This window comes from Odocoileus virginianus, chromosome 27, assembly GCF_023699985.2.
Source record: "Odocoileus virginianus isolate 20LAN1187 ecotype Illinois chromosome 27, Ovbor_1.2, whole genome shotgun sequence".
Taxonomy (NCBI): Eukaryota; Metazoa; Chordata; class Mammalia; order Artiodactyla; family Cervidae; genus Odocoileus; species Odocoileus virginianus.
The window spans coordinates 17474861-17493586 of NC_069700.1; the positions used below are offsets into that span (position 1 = coordinate 17474861).

The 18726-nt window shown below is 42.3% G+C and overlaps 1 protein-coding gene across 2 annotated transcripts; it reads left to right on the forward strand.

The window, feature by feature from the left end:
• The first annotated feature begins 352 nt into the window (after positions 1-352).
• On the forward strand, positions 353-15195 carry TRIM38 (tripartite motif containing 38). Of its 2 annotated transcripts, XM_020886607.2 has the most exons (8): positions 353-454; positions 686-721; positions 1907-2438; positions 5446-5541; positions 7378-7608; positions 8590-8612; positions 8708-8820; positions 14515-15195. In XM_020886607.2, the coding sequence occupies exons 3-8, from the start codon at positions 2052-2054 to the stop codon at positions 15033-15035; spliced, it is 1371 nt and encodes a 456-aa protein (XP_020742266.2). In that variant the 5' UTR covers positions 353-454; positions 686-721; positions 1907-2051; the 3' UTR covers positions 15036-15195. The 2 variants fall into 2 exon arrangements, with proteins under 2 accessions (XP_020742266.2, XP_020742267.2); XM_020886608.2 differs by lacking the exon at positions 686-721.
• Positions 15196-18726: the final 3531 nt, after the last annotated feature.

The window sequence follows — 18726 nt, forward strand, 5'->3', positions numbered from 1 at the left end:
ACACTCTTCGGAGAAGTTATAAAATAATAAGCGACTAAAAATGGTAAAACATAACATCAGCCAGGACGGCTTATAAACCCCAAGGGGGTTAGTGGCAACAGTAGAAAGATTTCAAGTCAGGGTCTCTAAACTCTGCAGACTTTGGGCTTTTAAATCCTCTGTGGTGGGGTTACAAAAGAGTTTACTGAATTATTAATTTGTTCCTTCTTTTTATCACTGTAAAAGAAAAATATTCTTCCTACCATCTCCCCTCCCTTTCAGTACAAGCTGAGTGCCAAAGATACGGGCCATTTCACCAGTTTCCACCCCGGATCTTATAGGGCCCCGCCTTCCGAAGTAGTTTCACTTTTGTGTGTAGTTAACTTCCTCACCCAGACCACAGGAACCAGCAGCTACAGAGGGAAATAGCAGCAAATATGTGACTGTCTGCTGTGTGGAGAAGGGAGTGGAAAAGGTCAGACCCATGTTTTCTCCACGGAGGGATAGAAGACGTGTGTTGGAGGAGGAGGATGGGGGAGGCTGGGTGCGTGAGAGTGTGTGCTTATGGGTGTGTGTGTGTGTTGATGGGCCGCGGGATGGGAGAGTCAGAGGGGTGTTGTTTCCTGATAACAGTTGCTGGAACTCTGAAAATAGCCAGGCCTTTGCTTCACGGCTCTCACACCCGGTCTGCTTTCTTTTTCGCCAGACTCCATGTCAAATCTCTGAAGATACAGAATGTGAGGTGAGTGAAGGTCCAGGACAGGCACCCTGGGGCCCCAGAGGAGGGGAAGTCCTTCTCCCCCCGGGAACACAGCACCAGTGGCAGAGAGGAGCCTAGTTTTTCACTTGGGGGAGATAACCTGCCAAAGAACAGAAATCTCCAGGAGAAATTCTCTTTGGATCCAAGAGACTGGTCCTGGTTATTAGAGGGACGTAGCCTGTCCAGTAACTTTAGTTGAATCCTTGTTTTTGATTCTGGCCCTGTCAGTTCAAAGGAAAGGCCACTCTCAACTTCCTTCATCCTCTGCTGCCCTCCCTGACAAACTCCCAGGAATGGGGAAGCAGGGGTCTAAGCTGTGGGTGAGACGGTCGACTCCTTTTGTCTATTGGTTGTCAGGTCCCTAGAGGTTAAGCCCTCAGGGTTGAGAGGCCCTGCCCTCTCATCTGCTTCTCACCTTCCCCTATCCTGGATTCTGCAAACTCCCTGTGTTCCAGTCACTCTGAACTTCTCCTGAGAGACAAGTCCTGCCTGGAGAAGACAGTCACCTCCCTAGCTGTCAATGAGTTCTGCTCCCCTTCTCTTCCCAGCTCTCTTTCCAATTCTCTTTTTCTCAGGTCAGGGAGGGGGAAAAAGAACTTGCTTTCTTTACTCGTTCTTCTGGTTCTCTTTTTTACTTTCATTATCATCCAGTTAGGTTTCCACTAGGGACTTTATTATGGTGTCTTTTGTTCTTTGTGGGGGTAGGAGTGAGGGTTTAATTAGAGTCGAATTTGATTGTCTCAATCAAATCCTTAATAGACCACCCCTTTATCTAAGTGTTACTTCAAGTTACAAAGAAACAATTCTGGTACTAATTATTCTTGATGTTCATTAGAGGGGGAAAGACTTTAACAGTCCCTCACTGAGTTCTCGCTCTTGCTGCAGCTTTGGTTGAGGAAATCAGTCTGGTTTCTCTCCCTCTGTCAGTGAAAACTTTTCACAATGATGGAATGTTCTCTATCTGGGCTTTCATATGGACTTTCATATAGCCACCAATCACCTGCAGCTATTAAGCAATTTAAATATGGCTAAGAGGTGTGAGAAACAGAATTTTAATTCTATTTAATTGTAATTAAAGTGGCCACATGTAATAGTCACGATCATATTCCACAACACAGCTACATTTGATGCATCTTCTAAATTCCAACCTATTTCTTCTCTCTCTAGAGAAGACTCCATGACCTGTTGAAACCAGTGGCAACCAGTGCATTGGACAGAGACTCAGGAGAGGTAAAGTTCCATCACTGTGGGAAAATTCTTATCACTTCATCTCTGGCTCTGGATTCAATATTGGAGCTTTTCAGGAAAAGCCATGGCCTCAAAGAAGATGAGGGAGGAAGCCACCTGCTCCATCTGCCTGCACCTGATGACTAACGCAGTGAGCATCAACTGTGGACACAGCTACTGCCAAGCGTGCATAGTGAGCTGCTACCAGATGCAGCCATGGCAGAATACATTCTCCTGTCCCCAGTGTCGAGCACCATTTAATATGGCGAGCCTCCGACCCAACAAGCAGCTGGGAAATCTCATTGAAGTCATCAAGGAGATGGACCAGGAAATGTCATGTGAGGAACATGGAGAGAAGCTCCACCTGTTCTGTGAAGACGAGGGCCAGCTCATCTGCTGGCTCTGTGATCGTGGACCACAGCACAAAGGGCATGCCACAGTTCTGGTGGAAGAAGCATGCCAAGGCTACAAGGTGAGTGGTGGCCCACGGGGCTTCGGCGAGTACTTGGCCTCATATTGCCCCTGACACCTGAGATTTATTTGGCCTGAAACCCAAGATTAGGATCCTGAGATATAGCTTACATCATGTCATTCTTCTGAAAAGTAGAATGATGGGTCCTCACTAAATCAAGTCCCAAAGGTCACTTTTGTCCCTATCCTTTCTGGCTCTGATAAACTCCTCCCTGCGTTAGAATGCCGTGTGCTCCAGTGCACACCTGCATGTTTTATTGCTTCATACCATGTGTGTAATTTGAGAAACAACAATGTGCAAGACCATGGGATAGAGTCTGAAAACACAGGGGTCAAAGACACACCACCTTTTAGGTATCTTACAGTCTAATAGGAAAGACAAATCAGCAAAAAGGCTGCCTGGAATCCCCTGATTTGGATGGTGGAGCAGAGCACTAAGGGGTGTGTAGTAGTAACTGAGGAATCTTCCCAAGAATGATTCTTGAAGAGTAAATAAAAATTAACCAAATATATTAACAGAAGTATGGAGAAGGGAGAGGACTTTCTAGACAGAAGGGACCACATGTGCAAAGGCACAGCCATGGCAGCGTACCTGACTTGCTGTGACTAGGCCAGGGGGGTATGCAGGGGAGGCAAGTGATGTTATGGGAATGAAAATCAGGTCTGCATCCTAGCCCAGAGTAGTTCTGGCCATGAGGGGATTTTCATTTGCAGAGTGAAGGATCAGGTTAACAATGAAAAGAACATTCTTGTACTGATACAATGAAAGGAATACTAAGTAGTAAAATTCAGATTATTCCTGTGAGAAGTGGGAAGAAATCAGTTCTAAGCCAGATTTAGGAAAGAGTGAGAGTGGAAGGATTTGGAAGTGATTGGTCATCAAGGATAAAGCAAAGTGTGAGGTTTTGAGCAACTCCTGAGTTTCCCACTCAAAAACATACACTCACTCAAAATACAGTACTAATGTATAAAACAGACAGCTAGCAAGAAGGTGCTATATAGCACAGGGAGCTCAGCTCTGTGCTCTGTGATGATGACCTAGACAGGTGGAATGGAGGGGGTGGGGGGCGGTGGGAGGGATGCTCAAGAAGGAGAGGATGTATATATACAAATGGCTGATTCATGATTTTGTACAGCAGAAACTGACAGCATTGTAAAGCAATTATATTCCAATAAAAAGACAAAACCATTTTTAAAAAAATCATGTAAAGGAAGGCTGACCTTTGCTGTCATGGAACCTAGTGGGCATAGCCCTGCTGCCTTATTCCTTCTCTGTCCTGCCTGCTGCTGCTACCGTTACTAAGTCGCTTCAGTCGTGTCCAACTCTGTGCGATCCCATAGATGGCAACCCACCAGGCTCCCCCATCCCTGGGATTCTCCAGGCAAGAACACTGGAGTGGGTTGCCATTTCCTTCTTCAACGTGTGAAAGTGAAGTTGCTCAGTCGTGTCCGACTCGTAGCGACCCCATGGACTGCAGCCTACCAGGCTCCTCTGTCCATGGGATTTTCTAGGCAAGAGTAGTGTCCTGCCTAGATTTGAGAAAACTGTTGTCCTCAGTGTGAGCTCCTTGAACCCCCCTTCCATGAATTGGAGGTGATCGTCTATTAAGGTTCTGAGTCCTCCATCAGTATATGCCAATACTGACCGCCACTCAGCACATGGCAGCTCTTCCTTAAACTCCATGGAGCAGTTAATTGCTGTAATGGGGATATTCCCATTGGAATTATTTTCCCACCAAGTAGTAAAAGAAGCACCATGGGGTGATGGTTCTAAGCCTAGAGAGTCAGACTGCTTGGTTTGAAATCTTAGTTCAGCTACTTATCAGATGGGTGGCTTTGAGCAAGTTATTTAATGTCTTCATGCCCTGGTTTCCCTAACTGTGAATGGGGATAAGGGTAGTTCCCTTCCTCCCCAACATACATGCTCAGGAGGTTGTTATAAGGCTTAAGGACATAATACATGTAAAGCCTAGAATAGCATTTGGCACATAGCAACTGCAATACTGACTTGCTAACAAGTTCTGCAGAGCCCTTTGTTCACAGCACACAAGAATTAATGAATATACTTACTGGGTTTAGGACAGGAGCCGATTCTTTTAGTATTGATCACAGCTAGCAATTTGATTTAGCTTAAACTTGCTTTCCATGAAAATGTGAGACACTGTTTTGAAAAATAACCTAAAAGTTTGATATGGATACTAAGTCGCTTTAAAATGGTTTCATGATACCATTTTTCAAAAGGCCTCAGAGCCCTCCTCCTCCATTAACTGTTTCTAATAACTTTGGCTGGCAGCCTAATCTTTCCTTCTTGACTCACCATAATACATACAAAGTACCCTGTGTGCCAAACACTCTGGCATTGGTTCTGTTTGGGTCAGTACATTATTAAATAAAATATTTTTAGGTGATTATTATCTTGCTTTATGTGCATCATTTCCCTGGCAAGACTGTTAGTGGTGGTGGATATAGCTCAGACTCAGGGTCAACAGATGAACTGAAATCACAGTCCAATCACCCACCAGTTATAGCATTTTGGGCAAGTTATTTATCCCCTTTCTAAGCCTGCTTCTGCAGCATAGAAATGATGTTAAAAATCCTACTAACTTTTCAGGGTTGCCAAGGGAATCAAATATGTTACTGCGCATACAACCCTTGGGCTTCCCTGACGGCTCAGTGGTAAAGAATCCTCCTGCCAGTGCAGGAGATGCAGTTTGATCTGTGGGTTGTGAAGCTCCCCTGGAGAAGGAAATGGTAACCAACTCCAGTAATCTTGCCTGGGAACTCCCTCGGACAGAGGAGCCTGGCAGTCTACAGTCCATGGGGTTGCAAAGAATGGGACATGACTTAGTGACTGAACAACAGCAAAACACAGTCCTTAGCATGCTTCCTGGCAAAGTGTGAGGACTCAATGCATATTCAGTTTTATTCTAGTAGTTTGGAGGGCTGGGCTGCCCCTTAGGTGGCTAATGAAGAATTGTTGAATAGACTTTATTCAATTTTTCCTTCAGGAAAAGCTCCAACAAGCTGTGACAAACTTGAGGCAACTGGGAGAGGAATGTATGAACCTGCAGATGTTCACGGCAGAGCAAATAACCAAATGGAATGTAAGAGTTTGGGCTTATTGATCTCAGGCTATTTTCTATCCTAGAGCTCATATATAGGGAGTGATTGGGCAAAATATAGTGAAAGCTTATTGTCACTAAACCAGACCAAATAGACAAAATCCAAAGAGAAACCACTGTTTTTATGCCCCTCATTGTCTAAAATCTATGAGAATTTATCTCCAACCCCTTCAACCTTTCAGTAGTAGTTGGCTAGAATTCTGAAACCTCAGTCAGGAGAAGCAGAACTGGTATGCCCGTTTACCTAGAGTCATTCTTCACTGAGTTTCAGTTCTTAATATCTCAAAGTACCTTCCTGATTTGAAGGCCTTATCAACCTGATTGCCGTGGCATGCATACTGTAGTACAGGGCACATGTACCACAGTACAGGGTGTGGCTCTCAGCCTTGCAAGTTCAGAGATCAGCCTCTGTGACTGCTAAGAAAACAGAATCACTCCAGGTGAGATTCGTATTACTGAAGTTCATGAAGCTGATGAAGGAAATCTACTTGGATTATAAGGAAGATCCAAGTGCTCCAAGAACCTACACACTTAGTACTGCAGACTCTCAGGTCTATAAGACTATTTTCATGACTGGCCAGCCTCCCCCTGATCAGAGATGCATTCCTTTACAGAATATTTATGTAATTCATCAACTTGCAGACAAATCCCACAGGCCAGTGAGACATTTGCCTCTTTCAGAGGTCTCATCCAACCTTCCAATCTCTCTGCTCCAATCCTTTAGGTATGGTTGTTAAACCTTACCTCTCTCATTTCTGGGATCTTAGGCAGTGGGGAGGATCTTGATTACAACTAATATATACACGGAAACCCCATCAATGACCCTTCAACCACAACATCACAGCCATCAAAACACTGTATGAATTGAGAAATCATCCATGGAGATTGTAATTCTTCTCTCACCAAATGAAAGCTGAGTCTGACAAGCTGTATCATTTGGTTTCTGTCGCTCTTACACATAAGGTTAGTACATGGACCCGGGTTGATGGATAACTATTTCATAGCTAACTATGACAAAAGTCTGCTACCCAGACCTCCCGCTGCTGAGAATAATGGACTCTCCTGTTAGGTTGGATGCCTTAAAGTCCAGCCTTGGTGATGTTCACTATAAGCTTTTGTTTCAAGAAATCCTCTCAGACTCAGAGCTACCTTCTTACATCTCAAATAAAAACTCATTTTTATCTTTTTAACTTTTTAAAATTTTTGACCTTGGTTCTAGTCCCATGATTAAATTATTTATCACTCCTTCCCATCTCTTTTGCATGTTGGTTGAATAAGGAAATAGGGTGATTCTAGAGAATTGTGATAACCTCTCCCACATCTGAGTATCTGCCTTCCAGGCATGACTCTACAGTGGGACAATTTTCCAGCTTGAATGAGTCATGGGAAAATAATCTTATGGTAGCTGAACAAACTTACTTTTGTGTGTGTATGTGTTAAAATATACATAACAAAATGTACTGTTTAACTATTTGTATATGTACAATTCCATTCCTTCCTCCTCCCAACTCCTGGTAACCACTACTCTACTTTCTGTCTCTATGAATTTGACTATTTTAGGTATCTCATATAAGTGGAATCATAAAATATTTGCTCTTTTTTTCTGGCTTATTTCACTTAGTATAATGTCTTTAAGATTCATTCATGTTGTAGCATGTAAGTATAATGTCTTTAAGATTCATTCATGTTGTAGCATGTATCAGAATGCCATTCCTTTTTAAGACTGAATAGTATTCCACTGTATCTATATATTGCATATTGTTTATCAGTTCATCCATCAATGGGCATTTGGTTTGTTTCCACTTTTCCTGACTCAAGGAGAAGATAGAGGTTCAGAAACAAAAAATCCAGTCTGACTTTAAGACTCTCCAGAGCTTCCTTCATGAGGAAGAGAAATCTTATCTATGGAAACTGGAGGAAGAAAAAGAGCAAACTCTGAGGAGACTGAGGGACAATAAGGCCAGTCTTGAACAGAAGAACCGTGAACTCCAGAACCACATCCTGGAACTAGAGAATAAATGTCAGGGCTCAGCCCAGAAATTGCTTCAGGTAAGACTATGCACTTGGAGAAAGGAGGGAAGGTATTTGTTTTTGACCTTTTAGCAGGAGAATGGTGAGGAACCACGGGAAGCTTGGTGTGGCTTGCCTGTTCACTCAAAAATGGCACATTAGTGTAGGGAATTTAAAGTAATGTTCCTTTTAGATACACATCAATGTTTGCAAGGTGGCCCGCACCAGTCTATAGAGTGCCTTTAGGTGAATTAGAAATAATATGGTTATGGTGGGTTCCTTGGCCAAATGGAACCATGGGACAACTTTGGCTACCATTTGTTTCTGTACCATGTTTACAAAACTCTGACTGTGAGAGTGTCTTCTGAAATATCCCTTCAGATGACTGATGGGTGACAAAGTGGGGCAGTCAAAATGAGTGATAACGTTCTCCTTGATTTGCTTATAGAGCCCTCCAGAGCTCTTTTGGATGCAGCCCATTACAATAAACTAAACTATGATTGTAGCTGTTTTTTTTCTGTCCCTACTAACAGAACTAGGGGTCACACTGTAAGGATGAGAATATAGTTCAATGCCCCACCACCATGTGATACCTGCTGCTACCACCATAGTGGCCCAGTCTCAGGGCTTAAGGCTGGGTTCACCATTTTGGACCTTTGCAGTAAGTGTCTCTAATATGGGCTCACTCTGAAGGAAATGAGATCACTGAAAGCAAATCTTTCCAGAGGGAGCATGGGGCAAAGCTCCTGGCTTTCTTCCACATCACAGGGAGACATGATTGCAGACACTGCAGTTCCCCACAGAGCTCAGCAAGGAAGGTAACAGATAAACACCCTGATATGCTGACTATCCTATGGGGCCAGGATGGAAATCATCGTCTCTGGGTGTTCATCAATATCTAAGGCCAGGATTAGTCTTTTTACTTCTTTGGAAGGAGTATTTAGAGAGAACAGCCTCACATGCCAAGTCCTATGAAATATTGATGTTCTACACTTATCTTTTGTCTTTCTTTCTTCATAGGATGTGAAAGATACTTTGAGCAGGTGAGTCCTATATGAGTTCAGGAGGGAAAGAGGTGTGGGTATATAGAGCTAAACGGAATTTACACTGAAGAAGTCTTGGTTTCTGCTTATTCTAGGAGTTGGGCTGTGAAGCTAGAACAACCAGAGGCCCTCTCTTTGGACCTTCATACTGTGTGCAATGTATCGGAGCTTTACTTTGATGTAAAGAAAATGTTAAGGAGACATCAAGGTATGTGAAGAAGCCCTAAATGCTACAGATAGATGGGACCTTAAGTGGTAATGAAGTTTATCACCTGTCCCCAGGCAGGCTCACAGCCAGAGGGGTCATTCAGATATCTTTAGTGTAGCTGTCACTCTCTCTTGTTAGTGTTCTCCAGTGCTTAGACAGGGACATGGGATACTGGTTATCTGTGCAGACCCACTTGGGTCCTTTGCTTAGGGTCTCACAAGGCTGCAGCTAAGGTGTTGACCTGGCTGTGTTCTTATCTGGAAGCTAGACTGGGAAAGAATCCTCTTACAAGCTCACTCAGGTTGTTTGCAGAATTTATTTCTTTCAGGTTTGGCACTTAGGGCTCTGGCTTGTTGCTGGCTGCTGGCTGGAGGCTGCCTTGGATTCTAGAAGCCACCCTTCAGCTGCTTGCACTTGGGCCTCCCACCTCGGCTAATTATTTCTTCAGAGTAAGCGAGAGAGAGAGACACTGAAAGTCCCTAGAGCAAGTCTGCCAGAAAGAAAGAGGCTTATAGAGTGAAATATAGTCACATCTCATCATTATTGCCATAGTCTACTGGTCAGAAACAATTCACAGGTCCTGCCCACAATCAAAGGGAAGGAATTCCATAAGAGTATGAACACTAATGAGGGTAATAAAACTATGAGCCATGCCATCTAGGGCCACCCAAGATGGACGGGTCATGGTGGAGAGTTCTGACAAAACGTGGTCCACTGGAGAAGGGAATGGCAAACCACTTCAGTATTCTTGCCTTGAGAACTTCATGGACAATATGAAAAGGCAAAAAGGTAGGACACTGAAATATGAACTCCCCAGGTCAGTAGGTGCCCAATATGCTACTGGAGATCAGTGGGGGAAAAAACTCCAGAAAGAATGAAGAGATGGAGCCAAAGCAAAAACAACACCCAGCTGTGAATGTGACTGGTGATGGAAGTAAAGTCCGATGCTGTAAAGAGCAATATGGCATAGTAACCTGGAATGTTAGGTCCATGAATCAAGGCAAATTGGAAGTGGTCAAACAGGAGATGGCCAAAGTGAACATTGACACTTTAGGAAACAGCCAACTAAAATGGACTGGAATGGGTGAATTTAACTCAGATGATCATTACACCTACTACTGTGGGAAAGAATCCCTTAGAAGAAATGGAGTAGCCATCATGGTTAACAAAAGAGTCCGAAATGCAGTTCTCAGACGCAATCTCAAAAAGGACAGAATGATCTCTGTTTGTTTCCAAGGCAAACCATTCAATATCACAGTAATCCAAGTCTATACACTGACCAGTAATGCTGAAGAAATAGAAATTGAACAGTTATATGAAGATCTACAAGACCTTCTAGCAGTAACACCCAAAAAAGATGTCCTTTTCATTATAGGGGACTGGAATGCAAAAGTAGGAAGTCAAGAAATACCTGGAGTAACAGGCAAATTTGGCCTTGGAGCACAGAATGAAGCAGGGCAAAGGCTAATAGAGTTCTGCCAAGAGAATGCACTGGTCATAGCAAATACCCTCTTTCAACAATACAAGAGAAGACTCTACACATGGATGAATATAGAAATCAGATTGATTATATTCTTTGCAGCCAAAGATGGAGAAGCTCTATACAGTCAGCAAAAATAAGACTGGGAGCTGGCTGTAGCTCAGATCATGAACTCTTTAGTGCCAAATTCAGACTTAAATTGGAAAAAGGAGGGAAAACCACTAGACAATTTAGGTATGACCTAAATCAAATCCCTAATGATTATACAGTGGAAGTGACAAATAGATTCAAGGGATTAGATCTGATAGACAGAGTGCCTGAAGAACTATGGATGGAGTTTCATGACATTGTACAGAGGCAGTGATCAAGACCATCCCCAAGAAAAAGAAATTCAAAAAGGCAAAATGGTTGTCTCAGGAGGCCTTACAAATAGCTGTGAAAAGAAGAGAAGCGAAAGGCAAAGGAGAATAGGAAAAATAAACCCATCTGAATGCAGAGCTCCAAAGAATAGCAAGGAGAGATAAGAAAGCCTTCCTCAGTGATCAATGCAAAGAAATAGAGGAAAACAACAGAACAGGAAAGACTAGAGACTCTTCAATATAAATACCAAGGGAACATTTCATGCAAAGATGGGCACAATAAAGGACAGAAATGGTATGGACCTAACAGAAGCAGAAGATATTAAGAAGAGGTGGCAAGAATACACAGAAGAACTATACAAAAAGATCTTCACGACCCAGATAATCATGACGGTGTGATCACTCACCTAGAGCCAGACATCCTGGAATGTGAAGTCAAGTGGGCCTTAAGAAGCATCACTACGAACAAAGCTAGTGGAGGTGATGGAATTCCAGTTGAGCTATTTCAAATCCAGAAGATGATGCTGTGACAGTGCCACACTCAATATGCCAGTAAATTTGGAAAACTCAGCAGTGGCCACAGGACTAGAAAAGGTCAGTTTTCATTCCAAGCCCAAAGAAAGGCAATGCCAAAGAATGCACAACTGCACTCATCTCACACACTAGCAAAGTAATGCTCAAAATTCTCCAAGCCAGGCTTCAACAAGACATGAACCATGAACTTCCAGATGTTCAAGCTGGATTTAGCAAAGGCAGAGGAACAAGAGATCAAATTGCCAACATCCGTTGTATCATCGAAAAAGCAAGAGATTTCCAGAAAAATATCTACTTTTGCTTTATTGACTACACCAAAGACTTTGTGTGGGTCACAACAATCTGGAAAATTAGAGATGGGAATACCAGACCACCTGACCTGCCTCCTGAGAAATCTGTATGCATGTCAAGAACAGTTAGAACTGGACATGGAACAACAGACTGGTTCCAAATTTGGAAAGGAGTACTTCAAAGCTGTATATTGTCACCCTGTTTATTTAACTTATATGCAGAGTACATCATGAGAAGTGCTGGACTGGATGAAGCACAAGCTGGAATCAAGATTGCCGGGAGAAATATCAATAACCTCAGATATGCAGATAACATCACCCTTATGGCAGAAAGCGAACTAAGGAGCCTCCTGATGAAAGTGAAAAACGAGAATGAAAAAGTTGGCTTAAAACTCAACATTCAGAAAACCAGGATCACGGCATCTGGTCCCATCACTTCATGGCAAATAGATAGGGAAACAGTGGAAATAGTGACAGACTATTTTTTGGGCTCCAAAATCACCAGAGATGGTGACTGCAGCCACGAAACTGAAAGACACTTGCTCCTTGGAAGAAAATTTATGACCAACCTAGACAGCATATTAAAAAGCAGAGACATCACTTTGCCAACAAAGGCCTGTCTAGTCAAAGCTATGGTTTTTCCAGTAGTCATTTATGGATATGAAAGTTGGACTATAAAGAAAGCTGAGCACTGAAGAATTGATTCTTTTTAACCATGGTGTTGGAGAAGATTCTTGAGAGTCCCTTGGACAGCAAGGAGATCCAACCAGTCCATCCTAAAGAAAATGTCCTGAATATTCATTGGAAGGACCGATGCTGAAACTCCAATACTTTGGCCACCTGATGCAAAGAACTGACTACTTGGAAAAGACCCTGATGCTGGCAAAAGTTGAAGGCAGGAGGAGAAGGGGACAACAAAGAATGAGATGGTTGGATGGAATCACCGACTCAATGGGCATGAGTTTGAGTAAAATCTGGGAGTTGGTGATGGACAGGGAGGCCTGGCATGCTGCAGTCCATGGGGTCAAAAAGAATCAGACATGACTGAGCAACTGAACTGAACAGAACAGATGAACACTAAGAGGCAGAATCATGGAAGGCTCCCTTAGTGTCTGAGTGACATCATGATGAAACCTGAACTGAATGGAAATGGGAAAATTTAAACTCCCTATTTATCCTGCTTAGTTTGAAAGTCTGTTTTACTGCAGATATATTGATGCATTAGATTACAAGACACTGCCTTAGACTCTGAAAAGCAAAAGTGAAGGTCACTCAGTCATGTCCGACTCTGGAGACCCCACAGACTATACAGTCCATGGAATTCTTCAGGCCAGAATACTGGAGTGGGTAGCCTTTCCCTTCTCCAGGGGTTCTTCCCAACCCAGGGATCGAACCCAGGTCTCTTGCATTGTGGGAGGATTCTTTACCAGCTGAGCCACAGGAAAGCCCAAGAATACTGGAATGGGCATCTTCCCAACCCAGGAACTGAACTGGGGTCTCCTGCAGTGCAGGTGGATTCTTTACCAACTGAGCTATGAGGGAAGCCCGCCTTAGACCCTACCAGGGGTCTAATTAGAGCATCTGTATTTCTTGCCTTTATAACATCAAAAATATTCTGAATTTCAAAACCCATTTGGCCCCAGGGTTTCCGATAAGGATAATGAACCCATATTCAGTTCCCCCTCAATTTATCAAGACAAACAACAGTAACAACCACTACCAAGGTCTGTGATTGGTTTCCAAAGAGCTCAGTAATCAACCATCTTTCAGGTGATATTACTAACCTGTAAAAATTTGATTTTCTCAGCTTGATTTTCCTGGATCATTCCGGGAATATTAATTGAAGCCCCAAACTTTGTGAGTCTGGCTCATGATAAAGACTCACTGAACAGAGTTAATAAAGGGATGTTTACAAAGATGAGGATTTTAGTGCTAACAAGGAACAGTGAAGCAACCCAAAGCTAGGAATAAGTAGGAAGTCATCACCTTCCCAGGGTTTCAGTAGCAGATAGAGGGAGCTGTAGCTAAAGGAGAGTGTGACCAAACACAGACCCTCCAAATCACAGCCAGTAGGGAGGGACTTGGGGTACTAAATACTTCTAATTCTGCTTCTTTTTGCCCTACGGTCTCCTCTAGGCCTTCCCATTGGCTTAACCAAACGGTAATCAGAGGGAAGGGAGCCTTGTTGAGGTGTCCAGAGGGGTTACCCTTCCTGGACATGGAGCAGGCTGGAGAAAGGTAGAGAGTGATCTGGAGGAGCAAAGGGAGGACATCCAGCACAGGAAGTTTTTCCTAATACTTGATTTCCCTTATTACCACAATCCAACTGATCAGTGTTTAACCCAGTAACACAGTAGTTCGTAACTCTCTTGCTGTAACACCCTACTACCACTTTTCATTTTTAAAATTGCACTGCTGGTCAGTATCACTCTTTAGTTTATCATACCTTTTTCTGTCTTACTTGACTCTAGTCAGGTATATTACTCTGTATAATCCCTATAGAATATTACCTGAAACAAGAAAGTAGAGCTGAGGTATATGTCCTGAAGCCTGGGTAAAATTCTGGGATTTCCAATAACAAGTTATGACATCAGTTGTATCATTTTCCTTCTCTGATCCTCAGTGTAAATGGTAATTAAGTAGAGATGAGGAAGGGCTCATTTATGCTTCAATATTCCATGATTCCTAGAAGTCCTCCAAGAGAGAGGAAGGACTTTGGAGAGGAAGTTAATCAAGTTAACTATGGCTAGTCCTGCTCCTTGGCTTCTCTGAGTGACTAAGATGGTGACGATGTTGAAGATGATGATGATGATGTTATCATTATTATTACTACCACTTATTGGGCACTTATCTTGGTGATAGATATGATGATTTCCACTTTATATTTAACAAAACTGAGGCTTAGAGAATGAACTGCCTAAGCTCATGAAAGTTAGTAATTAACAATGCTTGGATCTGAACACAGGCTGGTTTTATTTAAAATAAACTGTGCTCTCAGCTACAAAAATCATGTCCTTATTTTTGTTTGCAGTCAGCGTGACTCTGGATCCAGATACAGCTCATTATGAACTAATTCTGTCTGAGGATGGGAGACAAGTGACTCGTGGATGCCCTCAGGAGAAGCTTGATAATTCTTCTAGGAGATTTAGTGCCTTGCCCTGTATCCTGGGCTGTGAAGGCTTCACTTCAGGGAAACATTACTTTGAAGTAGATGTGGGAGAAGGAACTGGGTGGGATTTAGGAGTCTGTATGGAAAATGTTCAGAGGGACACTATCATGCTGCCGACGCCTCAGTCTGGATTCTGGGCCATCAGACGGTGCAAGGAAGGCTATGTAGCTCTTACTTCTCCCCTAACTTCCATTCAACTGACAGAGCAGCCCCTGGTTGTGGGGATTTTTCTGGACTTTGAAGTTGGAGTTGTGTCCTTTTACAATATGACCACTGGCTCTCACATCTTCACCTTCCCAAAGGCCTCCTTCTCTGACACTCTCCGGCCCTATTTCCAGGTCTATCAGTATTCTCCTTTGTTCCTGCCTCCCCCAGATGAGTAAGGGACAGACCAAAGTCCCCTCCTTGGTTTAACTAGTATACAGAATATAATCTAAATCTCATGAGGACAGAAATGTAGTCTCTTTTCTTCACTGCTATTTCCCTGTACCTAGAACAGTGCTGGGCTTTTCGTGCATAGTTAATAAATTTGCATTGAATAAATGGTTATAGTGACTGTAAAAATACACCAAAGGGTCACACTGAACTGGGGGAAAGCAAGATAATAGCAATGATTTTGCTTTGTCCTCTCCATCCCTCTTCAATGGGTTCAGAGCTTTGATTTCTAGAGTAGAGTGCTTTTTTTCAGAGAAAATTCTATATCCTTAAACACTTATATTGCTAAAAATAATGATAAAATAAACATTCAAGTAAATAAATTTAATTAACAAAATAAATATTTGGAAACTATAAGAATAATAAAGATAAAATTAGAAGTTAATTTTGATTCTGGCAAGTTTTAGAAAGAAAAATAAGTCCTACTAGTCCTTTTAGGTTAAGAATGCTACTATTAAAAAAAAAAAAAAAAGAATGCTACTATATTTAGATAAACCATTGGCTGCTCTACTAAAAAGGAAAATACATAAAAAATAGAAACATGAAAGGGCACATACTGGAATAATAATTTTGAGAGCAATTTGAAGAATTATGTGCAAATAAAATCGAAAATCTTAATTAAATGACTTTTTCAAAAGAAACTAAATGACCTAACTGACTCAAGAAGGGGAAAGAAAAGCTAAACAGACTAATACATAAAAATGTAATTCAGAAAGTTACAGAATTCCGATTAATATTTAGGAAAAAAAGCAAAACAAAGAGCAGATGGTTTTATGGTTGCATTTTTTCTAAAGATAGCAACTCATTGTGCCCCTGAAGATTCAGTTAAGTTCTATAGAATAGAAAACGCAAACAGACAGTGGCTGAAACAAGTTCTCTCTCTCATGAAGAAGCAGTCCAGATGTGGAAGTACAGGAAATCCAGTCTAGGGCTGGTATAGCAACCCCAAGAAATTGCCAAGCCTTCCAACAACCCTTGCACTATTGCTAGGATCCAAGGCAGTTTCTAAAGCTCCAGCCATCACACCTGCATTCCAAGCTTTAAGATGGAAAGAGAGACACAGAACTAGAGCAAAGGGCATGCATTCAAGAGCTATCTTTTACTACCTACCCTACAACCTTCTGCTTTAATGTGATTAGCCAGAACTTGTCCAAAGCCACCTTCCTCCTTGTCCACCTTGGTGAGGCAGTAATGAACTTGGGCAACTTAGCTCCACCTTGTTAGAATTCTGAGCAAGACTCATCAGAGAGCTATAGGGAATGTGACTCCCAGACCCACCCAACCCATTGTCTCACATCAGTCTGGAAAACCCTCTCATAGCAGGCAGAATCTGTGGGCAGCATTTGGTACATATTTAGCCAAGAAACAAAAGAAGAGATGTCCTCTGGTGCCCCTTCCTCATACCTTTTTGATACCCCATGCCCTGTAATTGCGTGAGGTGTTAGGTACGTGAAGTGTATGTGGTGCTGCAGCAGAAGACCAGAGACACAGGAGAGAGCAGGAGTAACAGGATAGCAACTGAGAGAAGCAGAGAAACATAAATAGTCCAGATAAAGCAGTGTCTGTTCTTAGGTAAAGTTCAAATTCCTCACAATGGCCTAGAAGGCAAATTCTGGCCCACAGACCTTGCCTTCCTGGATTAATAGTCTACTCTTCCATTCTCACCTTTCATAAACAGTAACCTTCTCTTTGGTCCTAGATAATGCCAAGGTCATTCTGGTCCAAGAGCCTTTGAGCCTAATATGTTCTAGGATCAGAGTAGTGTTTTCCATATCTGCCTTTTCTGAAGTTGGGTGAGCTCATTTCAATCACCAGCTTGGCAGACAGGAAGTATCAGGGAATTAACATCCCAGAAGGAAAACTTCAACTGAAGAGGGAATGGTGTGGGTGGATAAAGCTTCACCAAATGAGCTTCAGACAAACAATTCTGAGACCCCATTACACAGTGCCTCAGAGGACATCCAGGAAATGGAAGCAAGCACTCAAAATGGGAAACAGGTCAGGAATGCACTTGAAACTGCCTTTTCCACCTTCCGTGATACAGCCTCCCTGTTCTAGCACCCTGCATCCCAGTTACCACCTTCTCCTACATCCAGGTCTCAGCTCAACGTTTCAGTGACATGGGACTTCCCTGTGGTCCAATGGCTAAGACTCCATGCTTACCATTCAGGGAATCCAGAATCGATCCCTGGTTAGGGAACCAGCTTCCATATGCCACAATGAAGAACGCTGCAATGAAAGATTCCACATGCTACAATGAAGATCCATGTGCCACTATTAAGACCTGGCACAGACAAATAAATAAATAAATAATAAAAAAAATAATTTTTCAGAGAGAGCAACCACTGCTACCTCCCCCTCTCTTTTCCTTTTTCAGTATATAAATATGGAAATAGCTTTAGTTATTAAATGATTAAATTAACAGATATATATTTTATGGAATACTGTAAAATACAGTAATAATACTCTTAGTTCTAAGGAATGCACACTCCAAATCACCTTCCCCATATATATGTCTGATCTTGCTTTTTTTTTTCCTCAGCTTTTCCCCATTAAACATTATGTTAAGATGTGGTTTTAAATGACTAGTGATCTCATAATCGCACATACACTCAATTGTCTCTTGCAATTTAATGTTGAAATGAACGTCAATGTACGTAAATAGGTTTTCACTTCTCTTGTTTTACTCAGGTGAATTTTTGAAAGAGAATTTCCGAGTCACAGTATATGAACATTTGTTTAAAATACTACTGATATATTCTTATCTCCCTCCTTCCCTTTCTTCCTCTTCCCCAACCTGCCTCGTATGTTTCCACAACTCTCACTGTCATCAATCAAACCCTCTAAGAGCTGGGAACCTGAAGGGACTTTGATAATGTGGAAAACTATAGGCTGGGGAATCAGACTGGAGAATCTTTCTGAGGAGATGGGAATGAGACTGCTAAGTGAAAACATCACTGGAGCCTAGACCACTTCATTAGCTCTCATTTCTGTTTCCTAATGTAGGAAAGGGAGGGATATAAAAATGGAAAAAATGGAGGGGAGAGGGGGAGAGAATAAGGATCTGGATGTATCTAGGATTTGCTACAGAGCATGGGTTGCTTCTCTTGAAGGACAGGCAGAATTGAGACTGTCCTAGAAGACTAATTCATGGCCATTCATTAAGCATGTGCCAGTTTTTGATGAGTATCAAACCACCTGAAAACTTAGTTGCTTAAAACTACTACCATTTGTTCACTTACAATTCTGTAGCTCAGCCAGTGGTTCTCGTAGTCAGGGTTAAATTCTGCTGGGTCTTCTCAGGTGTTTCCATCAAATAGAGAGTTGACTGGCATTGGGTGATATGGGATAGCCTCACCTGCAAGTCTGGCAGTTGGCAGGCTCTTGACTTGGGCGCTTTAACCTCCAACAATGAGCTCAGTATCTTTCATAACATAGGAATTTGAGGGTTGTGAGAGAATCAAGATGTGTGAAAGCTGCACTATACCAGGCTATTTTCAACCATCTGCTTGGGTCACATTTGTTAAGTCACTTGGTCAAACCCAGATTCAAGAGACAGAGAAAAAAATTAACTCCAGTTCTTGATGGAAGGAGAAGCTACAAAGTCACGTTGCAAAAAGCAATGGGATAAGATAAATT

Bases quoted from the DNA above. Each gene is read 5' to 3' on its own strand.
- TRIM38 (XM_020886607.2), top strand. From the start codon at position 2,052: ATGGCCTCAAAGAAGATGAGGGAGGAAGCCACCTGCTCCATCTGCCTG. The intron at 2,439-5,445 runs GTGAGTGGTGGC...TTTTTCCTTCAG, and splicing joins AAGCATGCCAAGGCTACAAG to GAAAAGCTCCAACAAGCTGT. The intron at 5,542-7,377 runs GTAAGAGTTTGG...TCCTGACTCAAG, and splicing joins AGCAAATAACCAAATGGAAT to GAGAAGATAGAGGTTCAGAA.